This window comes from Gymnoscopelus microlampas (genome assembly GCF_963454915.1).
Source record: "Gymnoscopelus microlampas genome assembly, chromosome: 23".
In the NCBI taxonomy this organism is placed as follows: Eukaryota; Metazoa; Chordata; class Actinopteri; order Myctophiformes; family Myctophidae; genus Gymnoscopelus; species Gymnoscopelus microlampas.
The window spans coordinates 21,822,306-21,849,575 of NC_139960.1; the positions used below are offsets into that span (position 1 = coordinate 21,822,306).

At 41.8% G+C, this 27,270-nt stretch overlaps 1 protein-coding gene across 2 annotated transcripts; it reads left to right on the forward strand.

The window, feature by feature from the left end:
• The first annotated feature begins 20,641 nt into the window (after nt 1-20,641).
• Nucleotides 20,642-25,216, forward strand: LOC311039864 (WASH complex subunit 3-like). Of its 2 annotated transcripts, XR_014600206.1 has the most exons (8): nt 20,642-20,797; nt 21,640-21,738; nt 21,871-21,936; nt 22,376-22,516; nt 23,169-23,282; nt 23,513-23,577; nt 24,373-25,013; nt 25,109-25,166. XR_014600206.1 is itself a non-coding variant. In XM_084049872.1 (7 exons), the coding sequence occupies exons 1-7, from the start codon at nt 20,747-20,749 to the stop codon at nt 24,467-24,469; spliced, it is 633 nt and encodes a 210-aa protein (XP_083905998.1). In that variant the 5' UTR covers nt 20,642-20,746; the 3' UTR covers nt 24,470-25,216. The 2 variants fall into 2 exon arrangements, 1 of the variants encoding a protein (XP_083905998.1); XM_084049872.1 differs by having other exon boundaries at nt 24,373-25,216.
• Nucleotides 25,217-27,270: the final 2,054 nt, after the last annotated feature.

A 27,270-nucleotide genomic window follows, 5' to 3' on the forward strand; every position in this document is an offset into this window, starting at 1 on the left:
AGTGCAGCTAAGCATAGGGGACAGAAAAATACATTCTGCATTTTCAAGTGATCCAGTGCATGCATAGTTGTTGAGTTTGGGAGGCAAAACTTTGTGTCTCAAATATTTCTCAGTGTAACAATGAGCCAATTGATATATATAATGCAACGCAGATACTTTTGTACTTTTACTTAAGTACATTTTGAATCCCAGACTTTTACGTAACAAAGTATTTCTACATTGCAGTATTGATACCTTTACTCAAGTAAAACATTTGAGTACTTTTTCCACCACTGATCTCTATCCCTTTCATTTCTCACTGCACTGTTAACTTGCAAGTTAACAGGGATTCTACTGTGTGTGAGCCATGATTCTCCATTATTGCTTTAGTTACTTCTGATGGGCCCATTATCTGTGAGTGAAGATATTACAGTTCACTTACAGTGGTGTGTATTTGCTCTCTTTGATTGTCTGCACTTGTTATGGATGCCCGAATGAGTATATGAACAGGTGCGTTGAATAACCTCCTAAAAGGTATTGAAAAGATGCACTTACAATCAAGTAGTGATTCATACCAGAAGACTGTGTCTTGTTTCACTTGGACACACACAAACGCACACACACGTACACTCACCCTCAGAATTTAGCCTGTTTTGTTTGAAGGAGAAGAACAAATCTTGCCAAATGAAGGAGTAATGTGATCTCCTATCATCTGACAGGATAGTGGAGGCTCAATATATACATAATTACATTTATGATAGAAACATGCCGCAACTCGTCAATCAGCGGAGGGGAGAGAGGGTGGGTCTGATTCATTTTGTTGTCTAGAGAGTAGAGAAAGGATATCACATCACCCACTAATAACATTGGCTACAGATAATTCGAGAAGGCTCAAACCACACAAAGAATCTATTCCATATCTACCTACTCGAATATGCATTCATAATGAAATACCTCTCACATTTGAGCTGTTTGATATTAAATGTTTTGTTCCCTTTGGACTGATATTCATATCTCCAATCTCTGATATTCTTTTTAGTGGATAGTTGTAGGGGTTTAGATTTCAGTAGACCTGGATGATTCCAAAATATCTGCCCTTTGTGCAGCTTCTAATTACGTTTAACTAATTACATTTACCTAAATCAGAAACTTCTTTATAATCTGTTGAAACTATATTAGTATCGTAAGAGGATTAATGACGTTGCAATGTCGATTCACAAGCATCCATATTATGGATTATATGGATCCTAAGAAATCACTATTTCTTTTTTTTGTTTTGCCCTTTATTGCATTCTTTCATGTCAAATACATTTGAATAGTGCACAAGAGGACATTTCCAAAGTAAACTTGATTAATATTGATTCATGGGTCACATGCAATAATGTTATTTTCATCAAATAACATTAAATAACATTCTCTTAATCCCTTTACCAATATCCATCTATTTTTATCCCAGAGCCGGGAGAGGGTGACAATGTCAATCGGTCATGCGGTCAGTCTGACCAACACTTTGGTCCCGAGCAAGATAGGCCTATCTTTAAAACTACTAGCCGTATTGTCATAGAATTTGCCGCTCCCCAGAGGATGAACTCTAATAACGGCCAAAATGGTACTTTATTTTATTTCACTGTTGCTGAATCCTACCATAAATGTGTGAATCTGTCCATCCGTCTATGTGTGCATCTGTTGTTCACATATTACGAGAACTGTCCGAGCGATCGATTTCAAACCCCCTTAAGGACCCCTGGGTTTCCCCAGACCCCACTTTGAGAAACACTGTTTTTTTTACTGATCAATAACTGACCATGCTGCACTTCATCACACATCATTGTGTCCTTTACTTCTTGGTTACTGTTTTATGTGGTGATCAATAAGAGTCTTTGGTTTCTTTGATGAGTTTTATTGTTACTCCGTGGCACAGGGTTCATTCATTCATTCGACTGGTGTTGGCTACAACCATAACAATACTGCCGGTCTGTCTACGCATGCGCACATACTACCCTCTAGCTAGTACGGTGGCTGACAGACAACATAATGCGTATGAACAATGCATATAGTTCTACATCCTCCCTCTTTAGTTTCTATGCCCATAGAACAGAAATAATAGAATACAGGTTAGTGTAACTGAAATATTGCCAGGCACATTTGGTGAGGATAACAAACCCTGAGTTTGAATGAATCAACATTATATGCAGGTAGAACATTAAGTAGTGCAATACTTGTTTAACATCAAACGAACATTTTTCTTTGTACAGTAGTAGTTTCAACAAGTGTTCTCTCTCTCACTCTCTCTTTTTTTTTTCTTTCTTTTTTTTTCTCCGAGAGGATCAGAGCAGTCAACAGTCCAGCAGCCTTCCCTATAATAAACAGTTCAGTGGAGTGTCTCTGTGACAGTCTATTGACCATGCAGCGGTTACTGCTGGTACTTACGGTTGGGCTTGCAGATGCGTCCCGCCCGTGTGACGTATGGACCTCCGGCAGGCTGTAGGAGGGGTGGCGCAGGCCCTCGCACCACCTCACCGTCGCTGATGGCGCCCCGGGCTCCGGCTGGAGAGGCAGGAGCTCCACGCTGTGACAGCTCACCGGTCGGCGGAGTGACCGCCGCCTGGTCGCCGTCGTCTACCCGAGATGCTGGTGGCGGTGGCGTTTCCAGGACAGGCAGGAGGTGTCTCCGGTTCCTCCGGTAGTCGTGTCCACCCGATTCGACGACGTAGGACCTTGGTTCCTTGCAGATCCGCTTCACCGTCGCCAGACGGTCATGGCCATGCTGAGTTTGCATCCGCACAACTTGCCCTTCAGAGAGTGGGCGTAGAGGCTTGCTCGTCTTGTCGTACCACAACTTCTGATACTGACGCTTCTTGATGAGCTGTGCTTTGACAGCATCACTGCATTTGACAGCGGGAGTCAGGAGTGTCTTGCTGATTGGGAGTGTGGTGCGTGTTTGTCTGGACATCAGCCTTTCGGCTGGCGAGCCAAGCGTTGCGTCACGTGGAATGTTCCGGATGTTGATCAGGTTCAAGAAGACGTCCGATCCATCACGTTTGGACTTCTCCAACAGCTTCTTTGCGCTCTGGACAGCTCTCTCAGCTAGTCCATTAGCCTGCGGGAATTCTGGGCTGCTGGTGACGTGGACAAAGTCCCATGTAGAGGCAAAGTCTTTGAACCGCTGGCTTGTGTACTGGGCTCCGTTATCCGACAGGAGGAGGTGGGGGCTGCCGTGAACTGAGAAATGTCGCTTTAACTTTGTTATCACAGTGGTGGATGTCATGTCTCGTATCAGGTCTATCTCAAACCACCCTGAGAATGAATCTACTAGCACTAAGTAGTGCTGGCCATTCCACTCAAACATGTCTGTGGCCACAGTTGACCATGGCAGATCAGGAATGGGGTGGAGTTTGAGTGGTTCCTTTTGTTGATGGGGCTTTGTGCTGTTGCAGACGGAGCACGATGTGGTCTCTGTCTCAATGTCCTTGGACATGGAGGTCCAGAACACAATGTCTCTTGCCCTGCGTTTTGTCGCTTCAGTGCCGGGGTGACCTCTGTGTAGAATTGTGATGTACTCACGTTGTAGGGACTGTGGTATGACCGCCTTGGGTCCCTTCATGACGACGCCGTCTTCAATTGTCAGCTCATCTCCAAACGTGAAGTACTGGCGTACGCTTGCTGGCAAGTTGGCTTCACGCTTAGGCCATCCACGTTGGATGATCCTACAGAGCGCCTGCAGGTCTTTGTCCTTCGCCGTGTGATCTCTGAGCTCCTCAAGACGTGAAGAGGAGATGTGTTGGATGGACATTACCTCGAAATTGGCCTCCTCATTGCTGTGCTGTTCTGTCGTTTTCAGTGGAGCACGAGACAACGTGTCTGCCAGGTACATATGCTTGCCTTTCTTGTAGATCAGCTGGAAGGTGTACTTTTGCAGACGCAGCATCATGCGCTGCAACCTTGCCGGGGCTGTGTGTAGGGGTTTTGACAGAATAGTGACCAGCGGTTGGTGGTCAGTCTCAATCTGAATGTGCTTGCCATAGATGTAGTCGTTGAACTTGGAGCATGCAAATACAACGGCCAAAAGTTCCTTTTCAATCTGCGCGTAGCGCATCTCGGTCGGTGTCAAAGTGCGAGACGCATAGGCGATGGGGGCTCCATCCTGCAGACATGCTGCCCCAAGGCCATGCTGGGAAGCGTCGCAGGTAAGTGTTACTGGCTTGTGCACGTCATAGTATTTCAGCGTTGGTGGGCTGGCAAGTGATCTCTTGAGTGTGTCGAAAGCATTTTGGTGTTGTTCGTACCAGCACCACTCACAGTCCTTGTGCGTCAGCTGATGTAGGGGAGCAGAGACCTCGCTGATGTTTGGAATGAAACGGGCCATGTAGTTTATGACACAGAGGAAACGCCTTAAAGCTGCAACGTTGTCAGGTGCTGGCATTTCTCTGATCGCTTTAGTTTTGGACGGGTCAGGCTTGAGCCCGTCGCTTGTGAATATGTGACCGACGTAGCCAATCTCGCTCAGCCTGAATTTGCATTTCAGTGGGTTGAGTCTTAGGTTGACTTGGCGTGCTCGATCGAGGATCTTCATCAAGTTCTCATCATGTTCTTTTTCTCCATTTCCTCCGACAATGATGTCATCGACTATCACTGCACACGGGTAGCCGGCAAAGATCTGCTCCATCGTGTGTTGGAACACTTCGCTGGCAGAACTGATACCAAATGGCATTCTCAGGAACCTGAATCTTCCAAATGGTGTACTGAATGTAGTCAGCTTGGAAGACTCCTTGTGTAAGGGAATCTGCCAGAAGGAGCTCTTTGCGTCTAACGTAGAGAACACTGTGGAGTGCGGCATTTGCGCAGCTACGTCCTCCACGGTGCGCATGGGATGATGTGGGCGTTTGAGCACTTTGTTTAAGTCTCGTGGGTCGATGCAGAGTCGTATCTCATCGGATTTTCTCTTGTGGACCGCAACCATGGCTGAGACCCATTCACTTGGTTCTGAAACCGGAGCTATGGCACCTAGGGTTGCCATCCTGTCTAATCCCACTTCTGACACCATGTTTTATGTGGTGATCAATAAGAGTCTTTGGTTTCTTTGATGAGTTTTATTGTTACTCCGTGGCACAGGGTTCATTCATTCATTCGACTGGTGTTGGCTACAACCATAACAATACTGCCGGTCTGTCTACGCATGCGCACATACTACCCTCTAGCTAGTACGGTGGCTGACAGACAACATAATGCGTATGAACAATGCATATAGTTCTACAGTTACTCTGTAAATTTGCAGGCTGCAGCACTGGTACATTTTCATTTTTAAAGCTTTATCTCCCAGCTTACATTTGCAAAACATTTGTTTTGACCCATTAAGACCTGGAACGCATCTGTGTCACTTTTTGATTTGAGCTAAAAAGCATAATTTTACACTTTGGCTATTAAAAAATAGCAAATATACAAGCTCATAGCGTGGCACCGAGTGCCGCGCTACGAGCTTGTAGATCTGCTTTTAGAGAAATCGTGAAAATGTGTGCAAATCTTTGGAAATATATTGTTTAAAGCAAACATTTTTAACTCAAATCTTTGCTTCTGGGGGTCCCTGGAACTAAATATTTTGAGATGGGGGTCGGCGGCCAAATACATACTGTATCATTGTGGGGGTCCTTGACATGAAAAAGTTTGAGCACCACTGATATAGAAACATACGTTTTTTTCAGAGTACTGTTGAGATTTAGAAAACATTTGTAGAATCGGCTTCAGGTCTTGATGGGTTAACCTCTGTTCAAACGCATGGTTGCGTTACACAGTGCCTACGGTGCACATGGAGGCAGGCAAAAGAAGCCTGTCCTACATTGGCCCTTGGTAATGGAACAACCTCCAGTCGATCACTCAAATTGTCATCACTGATTGACCTTAGGACAGGGGTCTTCAACGTTTTCAGCCAAAGGACCCCCTAGCTGAGAGGGAGATGAAGCAGGGACCCCCTCTATATTGTATCAAATTGTGTTTCAGATTAAACTTTTTCTGTTTACTTGGTCTGCTCTTTTTTCCCTCTACACCTATACCTCTTTGCCAAAAATAGCCGATCTACAAGCTCACAACGCCTCGCAGCGCGAGGCGTTGTGAGCTTGTAGATCTGCTATTTTTGGCTAAAGTTCTCCTCAGGAAAGGGATGCGAGGGTTCAAGTGGTTAAGGTAAAAAAAAAAAAATCATATCCCACAAAGATTTGGCGGACCCCCTGTCGTAACTCTGAGGACCCTCTAGGGGTCCCGGGCCCCCTGTTGAAGACCCCTGCCTTAGGAGTTTTAAAAAGCTCACCACAGTGCGCTCTGTGATAACAGCGAGGAATTGTATGAAAAACTGTGCAATGCTTTGAACGGTATAGCCACTGTAATTGCTTTGGTTTTGCGTATAAAGGACACCGATTATCAGTGTTGGTTGACAACAGCATGAACGCCAACAGAATCAAACACAAAGACGCTTTGCTGCTTTCCACACATTTTGCCCATGTCCTGTTTTTTCAAACATGGCTCTCCCACGCTCTGTCACAGAGAATTATTTCAATATAGGAATGGAATTATATTACGACATATTTTACCATATTGCGTGCGTGCGTGCGTGCGTGCGTGCGTGCGTGCGTGCGTGCGTGCACCTCAGCAATCTGGTGTGCAATGTAAGTGCTCTGTCTGGAGCAGCCTGTTGCTAGGTTTCTTTGCGCTGTACCTCACTGAACACAATTCAAGCAGATGCTTCCCTGTTGCAAGTAGCTGGCACAATAATCATATGGATTGAATTGAAAGGCCACCGAGTCCGACCTACTCAGGAGCGATGCAAGTCGGGAATGCATGCCCCCACCCGGTTATGCCTGTTGTACCCATTGTCAGTGTAATCATTGTAAATGGTGCATTTATATAGCGCTTTTATCCAAAGCACTTTACATAGATTGTGCATTACATTCACCCATTCACACACACACATTCATACACCGATGGGCAGAGGAAACTATGCAAGGCACCAACGTGTTCATCGGGAGCAATTAGGGGTTCAGCGTCTTGCTCAAGGGCACTTCGAGGCCGGCATAGAACTGGGAACCTCACGGTTCTCATCCGGTCGCTCTACCGGCCACTCGACCCCTGAGCCACTGCCGCTGCTTATATTTTATTGTACCTGTCTGTCTGTCTGTCTGTCTATCTGTCTGTCTGTCTGTCTGTCTTTGTCCCATGTATAGAAATCTCTATCTGTCTGTCTTTGTCCCTTTTATGACCATATACGGAGATCCCTGATGTCATCATCGATGATCGGTGGTTCTGGACAACCGCCTATCCGACTGACTCAACAGTCGACACCAGGACACCACGCTTGTTAGATCTCACAACGCGTCACAATGTGACGCGTTGTGAGCTTGTAGATCGGCTATTGCATTGCATTAATAATCTAAATCTGCAAAGTAGCTAAAGTATTCGCCTCTGAAATGTAGTGGAGTATAATAAGTATATTGGAAAATGGAAATTCTCAAGTAAAGGAAAAGTAGGCCTACCTTTAAAATTGTAGCCTACTTAAGTAGCCTACAGTACTTGAGTAAATGCACTTAGTTACTTTCCACATTGAATACTCTACACCAAAATCTGGTGTTAATATAAAAGAGTCCCTGGTTTCACTGTGTAGCAAATAAAGACATAAATAATGGCAGTAAACTATTTGTATTGAATGCAGATAATAGAGCAGTCCTAGAGCTGCTCTCTAGAACCGAAACAAATGAGACAGAGAGCTGCAGTCTTTGTGTCCCCAAGCCTCTGTCCACGTGTCCCCCATGTGCTGCTCTTCCCCAGACCCCCTGCTGGCCACCGTCCATTTTATTACCAGTCCTCTGACAATGATGGAATAATTATGGGATGTCAGGAGGTCTCCAACGCCTGAGGGACACTTCTATACATGTACACACACACACACACACACACACACACACACACACACACACACACACACACACACACACACACACACACACACACACACACACACACACACACACCGAGGCTATTTTTGGCACGCGACACCGTGGTACGACAGAGCATAAATCAGGCATGACTCTTTCACCAGCACAGGAATAGAAAGGGGAGGGGGAGCTAACCAGTGGCGACAGTTGCTCATGTCTTGTCACAGTATGTAAATCAGTTGTCGCTTTAGATTAAAATCCCCACATGCGAAGATTGCATGACCCAGTGTACACACTGGAGATGTTGTGCAATATGAATTGATAAATGCTTATAGAAGAAATTTAACTGTTCGTCATTTTGCTGTGGACCCTCGAGGAACACCATCAAGGACCCCTGGGAGTCCCCGAACCCCACCTTGATAACCACTGCTATATGAAGTCTGAGGTGGTCTTGAAACAGAGGTGTCTTTCCATGTCTTTTTCCTCCAGAAATGGGAGGAAGTGGTTTGCTTTGAAGTGTCCAAATACAGAAGGCAATACTGTAAATAAAAGGAGATTAAATATGAATGATAATAATTGATTAATCATAATTAATCATCTGGTTTTATGTGCTGACATTCTTTTCAGCAGTGGTGGAAAGTAACTATGTACATTTACTCAAGTAGCCTACTGTATATTTAAGTACACTTTTGAGGAGTCTTTACTGGAGTATTTCCAATTTTCAGTACTTTTACTTTTAATCCGATCCACTACATCTCAGAGGCTATTGTACTTTTATTCCACTACAATTATTTGAAAACTTTAGTTACTAGTTACTTTGTAGATTTTGATCATTATTACAAATCAATCACTTCAGCCCCATTTAAACTTTGGCTATTTGAAAATAGCAGATCTAAAGCTCACAACGCGTCGCATTGCAAAGCATTGTGAGCTCGTAGATCTGCTATTTTCAAACATTTTAGTACTTTTGCTTTTGGCACTTATTTTGATGCCAATACTTTTGTACTTTTACTCAAGTAACATTTTCAACACAGGCCTTTTACTTGTAAGTTAACAGAGTATTTTTGTATTGCGGTATTGGTACTTTTACTTAAGTAAAATATCTGAGTGCTTCTTCCACCACTGCTTTTCAGGTCTGGGTGATCACACGGTCGACAAGTCTGTGGTAGCAGGCTACTCAGACTCAGGACTAGAGTCCTGATGTGGAGTGGACCACTCACAGTTTTCAGTGACGCTTTTCAGACTGTTGAAGTGGTCCTTCTGTTGCTCTTTGTCATTAGATGTGTCACACTTATTTGTTAGTGCTGAGGACTGCTGAGTGCCTCACACCAGCTATCCAGTTAAGTTATATATTTTCAAGTTGCTCTGACCTCAGAACCTATTTTCTGATGCCGTTTTGCGGGAATAACAACATGTGAAAGACGAATCTTGACAACTGACAAAGAAAAGTGTTGCGCTCTTTCAGCGAGGCCGAAGAATGGGGCCAATTGTATCCAACTAGTAGACTAGTAGCCGCACATCTAGCCTACAAAATACCGTAAGCTATATATACTATAATTACAATTATTGTGGGCATGCACATGGCTACATATTTAATGACAAACGCGATGCAACAACAGAGGCCGCTCAACAGATGAGCGCAGAGTGCGCATACTCAAAATATTTGCAGACTTTTGATGGTAAATAATTGTGAGTTTTTGTACACCATATGAGTGCCATCAAAATGAGGATGAGTATCTCAGTAGAATGGCATTCATTATGTCTTTTATTCAGGATAATCCTTCCACCTGCATCTATGTTGTCGCCGTTGGTGACATGAATGTAACCGATGCTAAATCTTTATTGTCTCCGCCAGGCCGAAAGGCATGGCGAGAGAGTATGTTTTACCCTCCGTCCGTCCGTCCGTCCGTGTGTGTGTGTGTGTGTGTGTCCTGTCTGTGTGTTAACAGCTAATCTCCGGCACCGTTGGCCCGGTCGCTGCGAAACTGTGCACACCCACTCCCTGGATGCCAATTCAGAACCTCTGCCCCACATTTTTCACATGGGCCTGTTATAGCGCCACCAGGAGGCCGATTTGTGCAAAACCCATTTTTTCTCATTACACCTACAGCTTTTAACCAAACGTCATGCAAATCGGTACACAGTATCTCTATAGTCATGCGATCAACCCGGATCTGTCTGATTTCCCATATTGCATCCTCATTGGCTAAGGTTGGCTTCCAAAGTTTGCAGGATTGGTCCGTTTTGAACAAACTGCCTCCAATCATGAACGCAGCTTGCCATTTCCATAAAATTGCACACGCACATTCCCACTAGGCCGAGGAAGAAATGCCACTTGAACATTTTCAAATCAGCCTCATGGTGGCGCTATAACTGGCCGATTTGCATTTTTAACTATAACTGCACCGATCTGCGTGAAACTTTGCACGCACACTCCCTAGAGGCCAAGGAAAAACATTGGACTGCATTTTTCACATCTGCTTTTTACAGCGCCACCAGGAGGCCGATTTATGTAAAATACATTTTTGGAGATTATTCCTTCAGATTATGTCCAAAAAACACGCAAATTGGTACACTGCATCTCCATAGTCATGTGATTCTGATGGATCTGTCCGATATTTCATATTCCATCCTATTTGGCTTACAGTGGCTTCCAAAGTTTGCAGGATTGGTCAGTTTTAAACAAAATGCCTCAAAACATGAATGCAGTGTGCAATTTCCGTGAAAGTTTGCATGCAGATTCCCACTAGGCCGAGGAAGAAATGCCCCCCTTTTCACATTCACATTGGCCTTTATAGCGCCACCAGCAGGTCTAATTTAGCAAAACACATTTTTGGAACAAAATGCCTCACATCATGAATGCAGTGTCATCCCATTGAAAGGCCTAAGAAGAAATGCCACCCTTTTCACATTGGCCTATTATAGCGCCACCAGGAGGCCACAATAACCTACCTGACCTGGCGGAGACCTGTGCTCCGAGGAGCACTTTTTCTAGTTTGGTAATCATTTAATAGATTTGTGTTCAGACAGTGGATTGATTTTATCTAGCAAGGTCTTTTTTTTACCTGAGAATAGTTATACTTATATCAGCGAGGCTTGGCACACTACTTCCTGGCTTGATCACTGCCTCTGTACAGCGGATGCTCATAACTCTATTGATACAGTGGAAATTGTTTATGATCTGGCTACCAATGACCACCAGGGTTGCCAGATCTGCTTATTATAATTTGCCCGCAAGATTTTATTTGAAAATAGCTGATCTACAAGCTCACAACGCGTCGCATCGCGAAGCGTTGAGAGCTTGTAGATCTGCTATTTCCAATAGCTGATGTATATGTTAAAGTGCTCATGTGGCCCATAGTCGCTTCTTTTGGGCTGGTTTTCCTAGACCTGGTTGCTTGTTTCCTCTCACAGAATCTGGCAACACTGATGACCACATACCCTTTCGTGTGGTGTTAAATGCAGGCAATGTACCTGTGTTGTTGCCTGTGGATAACAGGACGAGTGCTGGGGAAATAGATTGGTCTACATTTACCAAGAAAGATCTGGATACATATTTGAATCATTCTGATGCCCTGCTGGGTTAGCCTGGTAAACCCTCCCTCCGGAAATCTCATTTCCATTTGATTCCAGGAGTGAGTCTGGCATGATCGCCCATTCTGCAATATTGGCTGTGGGCTGGAGTTGGGCGGGAGTTGACTGACAACCCCTTCAGCCAATGATCGTTGTTCCCCTCCAGCCAATCAGCAGACCTCCAGACTAATGTGACGCAACGGGACTTTTGAGACGGCCATGCCCAAAATAGGTTGCCTTATTCGGATAAATGCGTGACACTGCCCGCCCCTCCCGGTTCTCTAATTTTTTATTTTTATATAGGCTCTGTCATGATTAATTGACCACATATATGAAGTTAAACAACTAAATTCTATCCAAACGATATCTTAAAAGTAAATTCCGTGCCTCAAAAAAGAAGTTTGAGACCGTTTTAAAAACGAAAGTAAAAAGTGTAACTGGCCACAGAAACAATGGCGGATTGTTCCATTCTTGTCGGCTGCACTCGGTCCCATTCGGGCTCACTCGTACTCGCCACCTGATTGGCCAACTGTCGCTGTCAATCACAGAACGATGAGCGACGACGCTGATAGGCTCGGTTAGCTGGTAATTCCACTAGAAACTCCCACAATGGGCAATCATAACAGACTCACTCCTGGAATCAAATGGAAATGAGATTTCCGGAGGGAGGGTTTACCAGGCTACTGCTGGGTAATATTTAAGTAAAAAAAGATGTGGTCATGTGTCGGGATATGAACTGCAAGAACCCACAACACTGTAATATAATGTATTATGTTCCCTGTATGAAGCTATTGTGGAGTCTCTGTGTATGTCCAGCAGGCCTCTCTACAAACATTGGGCAAAAGTGTATAATGCTAAGAGCCAGGGCGGAATGACCATGTTGAAGATCTCCATGCAGAGGCTAGAAAGGCTTTTAAAATATGAGCTGAGGCCAAGGCCGGATCATCCATAGGCTGTAGGGGGCGAGTGGCCTGGGGCACCAGCCAATGAGGGCACCACATGATTAAAAAATAAAACACAAAATCCTTTACCCCCAAAAATGCCTCTAGTGGCCTAACGGTAAGGCCGGCTGAAATGGCAGTGGATGTGTTGGATGCAGCTCAAAGTGAACTTTACTCAGGTATCTAGTTTGTTGCCATCCAACCTTCCTGGCCTGTGTTATTAACACATCGAGTGCCAGAGGTTTTTTAAAACGGGGTACATCCAGTGCACTTCAACTTGAGGTCACCCTGGGGCACCACACAGGGTTAATCCGGGCCTGGCTGAGGCTGGCAATGGTAGACATGGAGTGGACCTCTGTTTGAAACGAAAAAACGCACTAATGCTGATTTTAAATATGCCCTTTGTTTTATCAAAAGAAATGAAAACACTATGAGGTCAGATTCTCCGGCAAGGAAGTTGCATAAGAATAATGTAAATGATTTCTGGAAGGAGATTAAAAAATATAAATAATTGTAAAACACGTCTTTCATCAAATAGATGGTGTGAGTGGTTCTGATGCAATCTCGCAGTTATGGCAGAATCAGTATTTTGAACTGTTAAACTGTGTGAAAAGTAACCTGTTTGTAGTGGATAATGTAGATTTCAATGATTATGAGTCACCCCTGGTGACGTCCATGAAGCTATTCTGAAACTTGGTGATAATAAGGCCTGGGGTCTGGACAATATATCAGCTGAACATCTTAAATATGCCAGTAAGAAACGGTGTCCTGTAATTGCGATGTGTTTTACAGGTTCTTTGTTCACAGATTTTTACCTGATTCTATGCTCCCTGCTGTGTTAGTGACAGTCATTAAAGACAAAGTGGGTATTGGGTGAGCTAAACAGCTCACAAAATTATAGGCCTGTAGCCTTAGCCGGCGTTTTGTCCAAAGTCATGGAGACAATTATACTAAGTAGACTTGAAAAGTACACCTTGTCTATCGATAACCATTTTGGCCTCAAACGTAAGCAGGGCACTGATATGTGTATTTCTGCACTTAAAGACATTTTAGATAAATATAATAGGCAAAATTCTACAATGTTTATGTGTTTTATTGATGCGTCACGAGCGTTTGACCGCATTGATCATGAGAAATAATGTTTTAAATTGTTGCAAAGAGGGGTCCCTAGTTTCCTAGTCAGAATCTTGGTCTTCTGGTATGCTCACCAGACGATGCGAGTGAAATGGGGGAGGTCAACCTCTGCTCCCTGTGAGCAATGGGGTATGCCAGGGGGGAATTTTGTCTCCTTTTCTCTTGTTTATATGGATGATTTATCTTTGATTTTAAATGCATGTGATACAGGGTGTCGGGTTGGCAATTCGGTAAATAATCACCTCATTTATGTGGATGACTTGGTCATTTTTAGTCCATATAGTGCTGGTTTTCAACAGCTTCTGAGTACATGCTCACAGTAGGTGTTGATTTTGATATAAAATACAATGCTAAAAAGAGTGATGATGATTGTCCGAAGTAGGGAAGATAGACAGTTAACCTTTCCTGACTTCTATCTCTCCGGCACTGCCCTTAGTGTCTGCTGTGAGATTAAATAGTTGGGCCATATAATCTCAAATGACCTCTCTGATGACAAGGACATACATACAGTAGACAGCTTGGGAAGCTGTATGCTCATGGGAACATGCTGTGTCGCAAATTTAGCATGTGCTCAGAAGATTTTACTTTTTAAATCTTTCTGTACACCTGTATACTGCCCACCTGTGGTGTCACTACAAACAAGGCAGCATCAGACGACTCACAGTGGCTTATGATGACTATGCGGCTGCGGCTGAGAGCTCCAAGAAGCTCCAGTGCAAGCCAGATGTTTGTTATTGTCGGGGTACCCACCTGCTCTGCTGTGCTACGCAATCTTATGTATAGATTTATGTGTAGGGCATCTGAGTCAGTAAATTACATCATTGCTGTCATAACCCTATACGTAGTTCTGTCAGGTTCTCCTCCTTTTTGTATGGTGTTTTTATTGTGATATGGATCTCCCAGATATGGATGTCTGCCTGGTGACAGTTACCACACACACACACACACACACACACACACACACACACACACACACACACACACACACACACACACACACACACACACACACACACACACACACACACACACACACACACACACACACACATACACACGGGGCAGCTTCACACTGGATGCCATAAGGCATGTATGGCGGAAAGTACATGAAGAAGAAGGATAGAATAGTTAGCTACTGAGGCAAAATATGGGCTAAATAACGAATACAAATGTACTGTATACTGAACAATTAAAAGTACACTATCCAAAGGCTGCAAGCATGAGGGATTTTTAGGCGAAATGTGTAGGAAATTGGACACGTGGTCTGCAAGAACATAACGGAGCAGAGACAAAGAATCACACAAATTATTTGTTTACCAACATTGAGACTGGATACACAGGTGATTGTTTCATGCAATCAATTCTCAACCTGTTGTTTCGGGGTGCGCTGGATTCAGCGCACCCCGACCCCCTCTTGTGTGTTGGCTAGTGAGGCGCGTCCTAGCGAGACCTGACAGAATGGGTTTCATTTGCAACCAGTATGACGCTTGCTACCAGTGTGACGTCGTCTGTTAAGGACGGAAACAATAACAGCCAAACTCCGCCCCTTTGCAGATAACCCGGAAGTCCTACCATTATATTAATAGAGATTGTCCCAACTCCATCTCGCCTGAGTAATCTACAAATGATCTAGAATGACTTGAAATTAATGTAAATGACATTTGCTAGTTTAATGGTTCTCCAAGTGGGGTCTGAGGACCCCCAGGGGTCCTTGAAGGGCTTCCCCAGCTAAATTAGTTAATATAGCATCACATCATCAATTTAACCACTTGAACCGTATTTTATATTTTGACTTATCAAAAACACAGATCTACAAGCTTACGTGCCGTGATGTGATTCATTGTGAGCTTGAAAATGTTGAAAGAATGTGAAGAGAAAAAAAAAAGCACTCGCATTTTTAACCCTCATTTTCTATTCAAGGAGTCCGGTGTCCATGGCCAAATATATCCTCCTTGACATGGTCCTTGACATAAAAATGTTTGAGAACAGCATGTGGTTGTTAATCTGAGGCCTTTCAAAAAATAAAACATATGCTGGTTTCGGCAGCTTTCATCTCAAGGTTGCCGTGGCGATGAATTGAATACACATGGACCCCCATGGAAACAAGCCATAGTGCTTTCTTGGCTTTTACGTAATACTTTTAGCAGAGCTTGTATAGAACTGCACTTTCTGTGCTTTTTTTGGCACACTGTTAATAAAGTATTCAATCAATCCAATCAATGGCCACTGAAATTCCACGTGAGACCAGAGTGACAGCCTTCTGTCCACGGCCAAATACATATCATTTTGGGGGGCCTTGACATGGAAAAGTTGGAGCACCACTGATATAGCAACATACTGTTAGGATTTAGAAAATGTTTAGATAGGTATTTGGCCGCGGACCCTCATCTCAAAATGTTTTGTTCCAGGGACCCCCCAGAAGCAAAGATTTGAGTTACAAATGTTTGCTTTAAATATATATATATTGAAAGATTTGCAAATATTTTCACGATTTTTGCCGCGCTATGAGCTTGTAGATCTGCTATTTTTGAATAGCCAAAGAAATCTAAAAATGACACACAGATGCGTTCCCGGTCTTAATGGGTTAAATCAATCAATCAATGATGTCAGAATACACAAATCCGATCTGATCACTTGCAAATAACAGTGTGTGGACAGTCAGTCTTATATAAAGATCAGATTTGAGACACAAATGGGATTTGACTGCTCAGTAACTGAAAAGGTTGTCATGGTCACTAAAATCATTGTGTGGCATGGTGGAGTGTATTGGGAAATTGTCCCATTAGACAGTGGTGGAAAGTACTGTAACTAACTACCTTTACTTAAGTACTGTACTTACAGTAAGTAGGCTACAGTTTTAATGTACTTTTACTTTACTGGAGTATTTCAAATTTACCGTACTTTTACCTCTACTCCACTACATCTCAGAGGCAAATATTATACTTTTACTCAACTACAATTATTTGAAAACTTTAGTTACTAGTTGCTTTGTAGATTTTGACTATTATTACAAACATACATTAACCAATTCAGCCCTATATATTTTTTTTTTGGCAAGCTCACAATGTGTCGCAATGCGATGCATTGTGAGCTTGTAGATCTGCTATTTTCAAAGGATTTTAATACATTTTATACATGTGAGAACTTGTGGGACATTCTGCATAATGAGTACTTTCTACTTTTGGTACTTTAAGTATGTTTTGATACCAATACTTTTGTACTTTTACTCAAGTAAAAGTTTTGAATTCCTGACTTTACTCTCATAGCCACTCTCATAACCACTTTGGCTACCCAAAGTAGCCAAAGTGGTGATTTTATGTGCCTTTATAGGACACATTCCTTGGCAATTATTACTAGATACCTCTGAAACTTAAAAATATATATAATTTATAAAAATGTCTTTGACTGTTATCACAAACAGCTGTTGAAGTACTGTATAAACCACTGTACCCGTCCAAACCACCATGATCTGTCTGTCTGGCCCAAGTCTCCAATCCAATCCACTTTATTTATACAGCACATTGTACTACTTTGTCAGGGTTTCTAAAGTGCTGTACAGAAAATCAAAAACCAAATACACAGGATAAGCTAAAACACAGAAAACAGCAGCAAAAACATACAGCTAAATAAAAAACAAAATAAACAACAAAACGAGACACGTCACTGAAAAACACAAGACGCAGCAGCTTCAGCATCCATCCAAAGCCAATCAATACATTCACAAGCCACACACCATATTTGTAGCTTATTTATAGCTTATGGGATAATGAGCTTTGTTTGACCCTTGCGATTAACAGGTGAGAATACGCCTCCATTTGTGGAAAACTATCTAATGTGTGTTAACTCTGTTCAGGAACATCTATTTCTGCCTGCTGTACTGGCCTTGTGCATTCCACAGCCATAGGATACATTGTAAAGTGTAAATTATTAAACCGAGGAGAAACTGTATGGAGGGGTCAGGGACACACTGTCAGTGGTGGAAAAGGTACTAACATGTTTTACTTAAGTAAAAGTACCAATACTGCAATGTAGAAATACTCTGTTACAAGTAAAAGTCCAAAATTCAAAATGTGCTTGAGTTAAAGTACATAAGTATTGGTATCAAAATGTACTTAAAGTACCAAAAGTGAAAGTACTCGTTATGCAGAATGTCCCATTTCACAAGTTTTCAAATGTATAAAATGTATAAAAATCCTTTGAAAATAGCTGATCCACAAGCTCACAACGCGTCGCTTTACGACGCATTGTGAGCTTGTAGATCGGCTATTTTCAAATTGCCAAAGTTTAAATAGGGTTGAAGTGGTTTTGTAATAATAATCAAAATCTACAAGTACAGTAACTAGTAACTAAAGTTTTAAAATAATTGTAGTGGAGTAAAAAGTACAATATTTATATATCTAATATATCTGAGGTGTAGTGGAGTAGAGGTAAAAGTGTTTCAAATTGGAAATACTCCAGTAAAGTAAAAGTACCTAAAAATTGTACTTTGTACTTAGTTACTTTCCACCACTGCACTCTGTAGACATGTAATGGAATGGGAAGTCACGCACATCCTACACATCTCATGCACTGTAAGGCATTGGTTCTCAAAGTGGGGTCCGGGGACCCCAGGGGTCCTTGAGGGGATTCCAGGGGGTCCCCAGCAAAATAGAGTCACAATCATTTTAACCACTTTATCCATTTATACGTTGGCTATTCAAAAAGAGCAGATCTACAAGCTCACAGCGTGTCACTTCGTGCCACGCTGCGAGTTTGTATATCTGCTCTTTTTTTTCTTCTTTTTTTTTGCCAAAAGTGCTGAATTTGTTTTGACACAAATCTTCTCTTCTGGGGTCCCTGGCACAAAGCTTTTTCAGATGGGGGTCCGCTGCCACATATATATCATTTGGGGGGTCCTTGGCACAAAAACGTTTGAGAACCACTGCTGCAAGGTACATTACATAAAGATCAGCCAGAAACATACAGTCACTATTTTAAGAACTCTACTTCCACCTGCTGGTGGATCTGATATGAAAGTAAGCCCTGTTTCTCTATGTGATAGAAGGGCCCAGAACATGGCCTATCATGTAACTTTTGGGCACATTGTCACTAATCCATTGTTATTACTTCTAGGGATCGCGCATTTATCTGTCTGCCCAAGTGGTTTACATGTTTACCCCTAAAGCACTTAAGCACTCTTCCCGCTGCAGTACCAATTGCACTACACAATTTGCAATTACAGTTGGGTCATTTCATTTTAATATTGAATGGTAAGGCTGAATATAGCTTGCAAAATGGGAGCATTGTTTGGCATTTAGGGTGTAATATAGTCCAGTGATTGCAAATATTCCCAATACTGGCATTATTATTGCAGACCCTTAATGTGATCACATGCTGTGGTTAACCAAATCTATTGCCCCTTGTTTGTTATTTTTCTATTAAATAAACTGTTAATAAAGTATTCAATCAATCAATCAATCAATCAATCAATCAATCAATCAACCAATCAATCAATCTGCATAGATGCATTTACAGGATTTGGTGGTATAGTTATACAAAGTGAATAATAAGATCTATCTTCAAATGTTCAGTGTTGCCTACATCTGAGAATGCAGTTTTATAATTCTCAACTTTGATTATAGGCTACCATACTTCATACACACCATCATAGACTATTGTTCAAGTAGGAAACGAAATTGGTATTGGATGCTCTACTTTAAATACCCAGTAAATGTCTCTAAACATTTCATAATAGAATATTTATTGTGTCAGACATTCAGACATCCATTCACATTCATTGGTGTAGTGCAGCAGTCCAGAAGAAGGTGAAGTGGAGACTGCAGATGTAGCTCTTGTATTGATGAAGGGAACCAACCAAGTGCCTTTTATAAGTGGTTTGAATTGAATTTATAATTGCTCAAATAAAACTGGTAAGCTTAAGCAATAGGCTACAATAGCCAGATACTCTCTCCAAACTAATGGCATCAGCTATATTTGAGACTTTGTCCTAGATTCCTTTGCTGTTGCATGATCAGAATGAACTGTGAGCTGACTGGATTGGTCAAACATGTTGGGGATTGGGAACCCAGCTGTTTAAGGCAAACCGTTCAAATAAACTGAGTAACTGACCTTTAATTTGTACAGGCATAAATGTAGCTATTAAGCTGCAATTTTAAGTGGAAAAGCAATGACATTGCGGCTGCATGTAAATTCTCTTTTTGCCCCCCAACGGAAAGCAGAGTTTCCACCGAAAATAGCAAGTAGGCTATTAAGTCTTTAAAGTAATGAATTAACATTATGCAAATCTGTCTTTCAATTATCAACTGTGTTCACTGGCACATTTAATTCTAGCCCCATTCTAACCACCCACAGACCACTGCAACGAAGCATGGTATTACAGTGGTGGAAAGTTTAGCCTACATGTACAATTTTTAGGTATTTTTACTTGATTGGAGTATTTCCAATGTACAAATATCATACTTTTACTCCACTATAATTATTTGAAAACTAGTTACTAGTGACTTTGTAGATTTTGATTATTATTACAAAACATATATTAACCACTTCAGCCCTATAGCCTACATTTCAGCCATTTGAAAATAGCCCATCAACAAGCTCACACTGTGTCACGATGTGAGGCATTGTGAACTTGTAGATCTGCTATTTTAAAAATATTTCTATTCATTTGAAAACTTGTGAAATGGGACATTCTGCATAATGAGTACTTTTACTTTTAAACAAGTATATTTTAATACCAATACTTTTTGTTACTTTTTAGTACATTTTGGTACTTTTACTTAAGTAAAACTTTTGAGTACTTTTTCCACCACTGTTTGGTTTAAAAGGACCCATACAAATCAGTAGCAAAGGAGCCTTGGAGCATAGGACCTGCGTGATTCGTGATTGGCTGTCCTCGGCGCATGCGCAGTGTTCCGCCCTAAAATAGCCGATCTCCAAGCTCACCAGCATTCAGCGACCGTCGCGACGCGACGACGTGGCGAGTTTGTAGATCGCATATGTTTTGGCGCGCGACGCCGTAGTACGACGAAGTATTACGAAGAGCTTCTGAATTTGTGTTGCCATGTTCGCTTATTGTTGTGCCGCCATGGAGCTGTCACACGTTCACTTTGGTCACATGATATGAATCGTATTTTTTATTTAAAGTAAATAATATAGACCTTTCTCGCACCTTTATCAGAAAAGTACATCAAAATATCCGTCATGGATGAGGACGGATTACCGATTGTCGGTTCTGGAGTTGATCTGACTAAGGTTAGTGTGGTACCGAGGAACTGATCATGTTTACATTCTTACATACAAATGTTACATCGACGTGAATGTAAATAATGTAACGATGATCGTTACATTCCAAACAGATCTGTTGTGCCTCTCAGGTCAGATACTGTAGCTCTGTAGAATACAACTCTCGTAGACGTATTTATGATTCTGACGTTTTCAATCTACGAGAGTTGTAGGGTTCGTCCCCCATGGACACAGGGACTTTCAGCACTATACCCCGTAGACACTACAAACATGTACAAATTGAAAATAAAGGTGCTTACCCCCACGCCCTAAATGTTAACTGTCTCTACGTGGTAGTAGTTTAATGTAATAATCCATATCTTTCAATAAAGAAGTGTTTTAATGCCGTCTGTGGCCGAACGCCATTTTTTCACCCTCGTTTACTTCCTGTTTACATTTAGTGTAATTCCGGGTTTCACCGGATGCGCCCCGTCACTACCCATTGGGAACTTCCGACAGAATCGGCCACAGACGGCATTAAAACACTCAAGTACAGTACAAATACCTCACATTTTTACAAAAGTACAGTACTTGCGTACATGTACTTAGTTACTTTACACCACTGGATTTTACTGTGCTGCAGTAACTGCTTTGCACATGTATCTAATTTATCATTGATTATCACTCTATTATTGATCATGTCTGTTATTGAATAATCATGTATCTATTATTGATTATCATATCTCTTATTATTGATCATCATGTCTCTGTTATTATTGAACATCATGTATCGATTATTGGTTGTCATGTCTAATTAATTATCATGTATTGATCTTGTCTCTATTATTGATCATCATGTCTGTTCCTATCAGGTCCCAGCTATACAACAGAGGAGGATTGTAGCTTATCTCAATCAGTTCATCGTGCACACAGTCAGGTTTCTCAACCGCTTTTCAACAGTTTGTGAAGAGGTAATGTATCAGTCTATACCATTTACCCTCCATTGATTTCTTCACCCTCTTGGTTTGGGTCACTATAAACGTCTAAATCAATGTAGCAGTTGATTAACACAATGCTGTCCTGTCACAACTTGTCTCTCGCAGAAACTTGCAAGTATATCCCTCCGAATACAGCAGATTGAAACGACACTAAGCATTTTGGAAGCAAAGGTCAGCTATTCAACTTGTCCCCACATGTGTACATTACATCAGTGATTTTACACCTCTGTATATTTATTGTTAGTCATGATTTGGTCCGATATGGACTGTCATGTGGTCCAGAAATCCTTCACTGTCTATGTACTGTAGTTATAGAGATAACAATGAAACTCTGATCAAAACATTCTTGTCTGTTCTCTTGTTATATTTACTGTTACATGTAGTAATTGGTGAAGACTATTAATAATTTAGCTGGGGATTCCCTGGAGCCCTCTCAAGGACCCATTGGGGTCCCCGGACCCCATGTTGAAAACCACTGCATAATGTTATCTCATGTCATCTTGAATACTGAACACGCCTTAATGGCATTGTGTGCACATGCCATTCAAATAGAGTAGAGTCTGTGTTTTCATTGTGCTATATAGTGAATATCCTCTCAATCTCTCCACAGCTGTCCTCTATTCCTGGGTTGGAGGACGTCAAAATTGAGAGTGTTAGTCAGAACCTAACAGGAGAGACCAATGAACCGGCAGTCAATCAAAGCCAAGGAAATGGTTCTGATCCTGTGGGGGTGTCAGTGCCACCTCCAGAGGTAGATAGACATGCTTAGATACCAGTTTCTTTTGGGTCCAATGCCGATCCCGATTTTGGAGAGTCCTAGACCAGCGATTACCCATATTTTGTAAAAGATACAACATTTTCTTTATCAAGCATAATTTTATTATACATACTTTAATGTAAAATAAACATACACTGAACCTTATTTTATTCAACCACTTGAGCACCAGTGTTATGTAGAAACCTGGTATCTCCCAAAAGTGGGTCTTCTAGGAACCAAGATGGAAATTCAGCCCAGGATTGGGAATAGTTTGATCTATGCACGGACAATGTTTAATTACGCACATGCCCTATCACTATGATTGTTGTGGAGGCTGCGCTCGTTTTGGTTCGAATGATAACTTATTCCGTCCAAGGCCTTGCTATCGGCCTGCCTTCGATTCGTCTTTTTGTCTTTTTGTTGGCATTTGCTGTAAAAACAGTGCACATAATGGTTCAAAGTTTCCCTCACCGTGAACCAAATTGAGCGCTCCCCAAAGAAATAGGCTTTGGAATAACATACTCACGTTACTTACAGTTCTACAACGGAGACCGTTTTCTATATAGTGCTGCAGTGCACACATACACATCTTACAATCACTTATCAATTCATATTTGATCTAAATATTCTTCTGCCCTTACACCAGACCTCTCAGAATGTTTCAGAACCTACTCAGGAGCCAACAGAGCATGTAGCAGAAAGCGTCTTGACAGTGGCCAAGGATCCACGCTATGCCCGATATCTAAAAATGGTCCAAGTGGTGAGTTTACCATGAAACCCACATTGTAAAAGTAATGTGTTAATTTAACTCTGAAAGTGTACAAATGGAAATTTGTACACTCTCAGAGTTAAATGAACACTGAGGATTGTACTGTATAGTTAGAGGTGCCCTCATGACTCAACCAGTGCATCAACCACATAACTGCAATATCTGAGGGGAAAAAACCCTGGTATGTTTCACTTTATCCCAACATGCCTTCACTTTTACAGGGGGTCCCAGTCATGGCGATAAAGAACAAAATGGTCCTGGAAGGTTTGGATCCCAGCCTGCTTGAGTGAGTGCTATTTAATGACATTAAGTGCTGTTACCACAAAGCATTCAGTCACAACGTAAGCTGTAAGAAATGTGTGACTGAGCCAACCAGGCTTCAATGGTTTTATTGTCACATGTTTACATTACAGTTGTCACAACGTTACAGACAGATACATTCTTGGATGTAGAGCCTCCTCAACATTGTAGACAAAATTCATGATAAAAAATAACAACAACAACAACATACACTACACAGTATAAAAGAAGATTTAAAAAGTCAGAATAAAGTAAAACAAATAAGTACATTTGATCAACAATGGTGTACAAATAGCATAGAGCTATTTATAGCAAGAATACTTATGCCACTAATACAATAGCATTTGCACAACTGTAGATGCTGTAGTATTTTATTTTATTTGCTCGCTATAAATAGCTAAATACTATTTGTACATTGTAGCAGTTTGTTTGCCACATGTCACCTCTGAGGCTTTGCTGGAGTTCCTCTGATATGACACTCAGTCAGGCAGATGGTACAAACACGTTTATTGTAGTGAGTTCAAGATGGTACAAGGCAGAGCAGATGTACATGTGTTGTCATGGATGGTTAATCCTGTGTGCATTGATCGATGCACAACAGGTGTGTAGTCACAGCTAGGTCAGAGTCTAGACTCAGGGGGGCAGGAGCCTATCTCCTGTTTCTGTAGCGTGACTCAGCTTGATGTACAAGTGCATCGCCTGGACATGATGACACTAGTATGTCGCAGGGTATATACAGTATATACATAGCAAGTAACTTTCCCATGATTACTGTTCACAGATCTCCAGATGCACCTGTGCCTGATGGAGGCCAGAGGAACACAGAGGGACAGGATGACGATGACAGCTCTGGCACTGAATCATCTTTCAGTGACTGACCTGCTTCCTCTGTCCTCAACACCATAACACCGTCTCTATGAGCCGCTCTAAACCGTCTGTACTGGTCTGTATGGAACACCCTCTACCATCTGTACTATGTGGGCCCTCATTTCCCATCTGTACTGGGGAAAATAAACTATAAATGGCAGTCCTTGGTGAGTAATTTAAAGCTAGAACAGCATGTTGCTCCACCAAGATTTATTGTGTAAATAAATGCCTGCAAACAACATTTTCAAAGTTGAGGTTAAAAAACATTGTTTGCTGAGACATTTTATTTGCACAATAAATGTCTTGGAGAGGGTGTCTGGGTTTGCATAGAGATAAATCACCCGCCCACCACCGCAGACAATTCAAGAGTGCAATTCTTACCCACGGGTGTCCTTTTTGACTGAATTAGGGAGAAAATGTGTAAAAGCACAAGCACGAGAAGAAAGCATTGTTTGGGCAGTAAATGCCCTGGCGCAGCATGCTTTCGATCTATGTAACTTTAATGTATTCATTCAAGTATTCCATTGAGTCTGCTGCACCGGCACTAAGCTGGAAGTGCACACAGCATTACTTGAATCAATGTGCATGTTGAGAGAACCACTAATTACGGGTTTCTTCATTGTACAGCGGTGTCGCGTCAGCTAAAATAGCTGATCTACAAGCTTGTAGTTTGTCTATATTCAATGCGTAATTGAGGCATAACAATTTGAAGGATGTTCAACAGCTGTCTACCTGTGTTTATGTGGATGTACAGTACATTAGGGACAGACAGTCATAGCAAAGTGTCTGTCTCTGATAATGACTGCATTGTAGTATGAAAAGGAGTTGCAATGAGAAAGAAATTAATTGCACTCTCATTGGTTAGTTACTGACCTTAAAAAAAAAAAATCACATTTAACTGGTCAAATGTGTGTGTGTGTGTGTGTGTGTGTGTGTGTGTGTGTGTGTGTGTGTGTGTGTGTGTGTGTGTGTGTGTGTGTGTGTGTGTGTGTGTGTGTGTGTGTGTGTGTGTGTGTGTGCGCGTGCAGTTTTGTTAGCATTTATTGTGGATTATAGAACAATGTGAAGGAGCTACTTATGTTAAAGCTGCAATCCGTAACATGTATGTCCCGGGCTACAAACCATGGAAGAGCTCATTGATTTTGGGAAAATCAGCAATTTCCGTTCAGAGTGTTATGCAATACCTCTTGTTAACCAGTAGGTGTCCTACCTGACCACAGGATCTAAATCAGGGGTCGGCAATAGGCGGCCCGCGGGCCGAAATTGGCCCCCCAGAAATAATATCTGGCCCGTGAGATAATTTTGAGAATTTAATTTTTTTTTTTATTTATTTATTTTTTTTTTTAGAAAAATATTTTTTGATTTTTTTTGGGGGGAGGGATTTTATTTTTATACAGTATCAGACCGATAGTCTCACATATAGGCCGCTATTATATCTATTATATCCAAATACAGAAACTATCCCCACCTAAATAATGACTATTACTCCATGTTGAGAGTGGGTACATCCACACGTGTCCGTAAGCTAGCGTGCAACGGTACGCTGGCTACGCGACCGTAGCCCCGTCCACTCCCATGTTAAAAAAAAAACCGAACGGTACTTCCGGTTTTAAACTTAACATGGGAGTGGATGGGACTTCCGGCGTCCGTACGGTAACTTGACGGAGATATGTGGATGCACCCAGAGAATTACAGCGGGGTATAACGTGGGCGGCGCTCGCTCAATGACATGAAAAAAAGTCAGTGGACACTGGACAGCACTTGGTGCTGAAATAGCAAACAAGCAGTAGTATGGTATGAAATAAAAACACAGTTCAGTAAATCATTCAAACTGTATCTTTACTAATAGAAACATAAATGTGACAGAACAGCAATGTGACGGCGCATTCTATTGCGGTGGAAATCCTTTTCGATAGCGCCATTGTTGTTGTTTGTATCTCGCTCACTAGCAGCAGCTGAAATGTTTTCTGCAATCAAGCGACAGACTGAACAAATAACAGCGAGCGCCCCCCTATGTATTTTTATTTAGTTAGTAAATGGCGCATTGTAATTATAACTAATGTAGCGCTCGTTTCAAGAGACTCTGAAATCAAGCACTCCATGATCAAATGGATTCATCTTTTATCTTGGTCTGATTTTAATTCGGTTTAATTATGTTAATGTTCACATTGTTGGTGCCATCAGTCACATATTAGTAAAGATACAGTATGAATGATTTACTGAAAAGTGTTATAAAAAAAGTATTAAAAATTAATGTTAAAATAATTATAAATACTTATTTCATAGAACCTGAACCCACTTTTGAAATCATGCACTCATAAACACGATGCAGTTTAAAGGATTTATAACATTTTATAGCTAGATTAGAGGAAAATGGAGAAGAAAAAAAAAATCACCAGAAAAATCGCCTGTGCTGATATTTAAACCGGAAAAAAATTGATTTATATTGGTCAAACAGAACCGAATTAGACCCAAATTAGACCCGAATTAGACCGAGTTAGACCCGAATTAGACCAGAAAAATGTTGCGCCCGCGCGCGTGCATGTTCGCGGGGAGGCCCGGCCCGCGATGGAATGTCTGGGAGTGATATTGGCCCTAGGCTTATCTCAATTGCCTACCCCTGATCTAAATGTTGCAATGGAAGAGCAGGCTAGGGAGACCACCCCAGGCTCCAACCACCACAGTTGTGTTAGTTCTATTGTGTTGACATACTCTGCCATACAAATTGGTTAGAATAATGTTATATTCCCCAAAACAACATACAGGAGTTTTGTTAAAAAAGCTGGGGGGGGGGGGGGATTTTCTAAACCAA

Coding starts and splice junctions, on each gene's coding strand:
- LOC311039864 (XM_084049872.1), top strand. CDS start 20,747: ATGGATGAGGACGGATTACCGATTGTCGGTTCTGGAGTTGATCTGACT. Junction 20,798..21,639: donor CTGGAGTTGATCTGACTAAG/GTTAGTGTGGTA, acceptor TGTTCCTATCAG/GTCCCAGCTATACAACAGAG. Junction 22,517..23,168: donor TGTCAGTGCCACCTCCAGAG/GTAGATAGACAT, acceptor CCCTTACACCAG/ACCTCTCAGAATGTTTCAGA.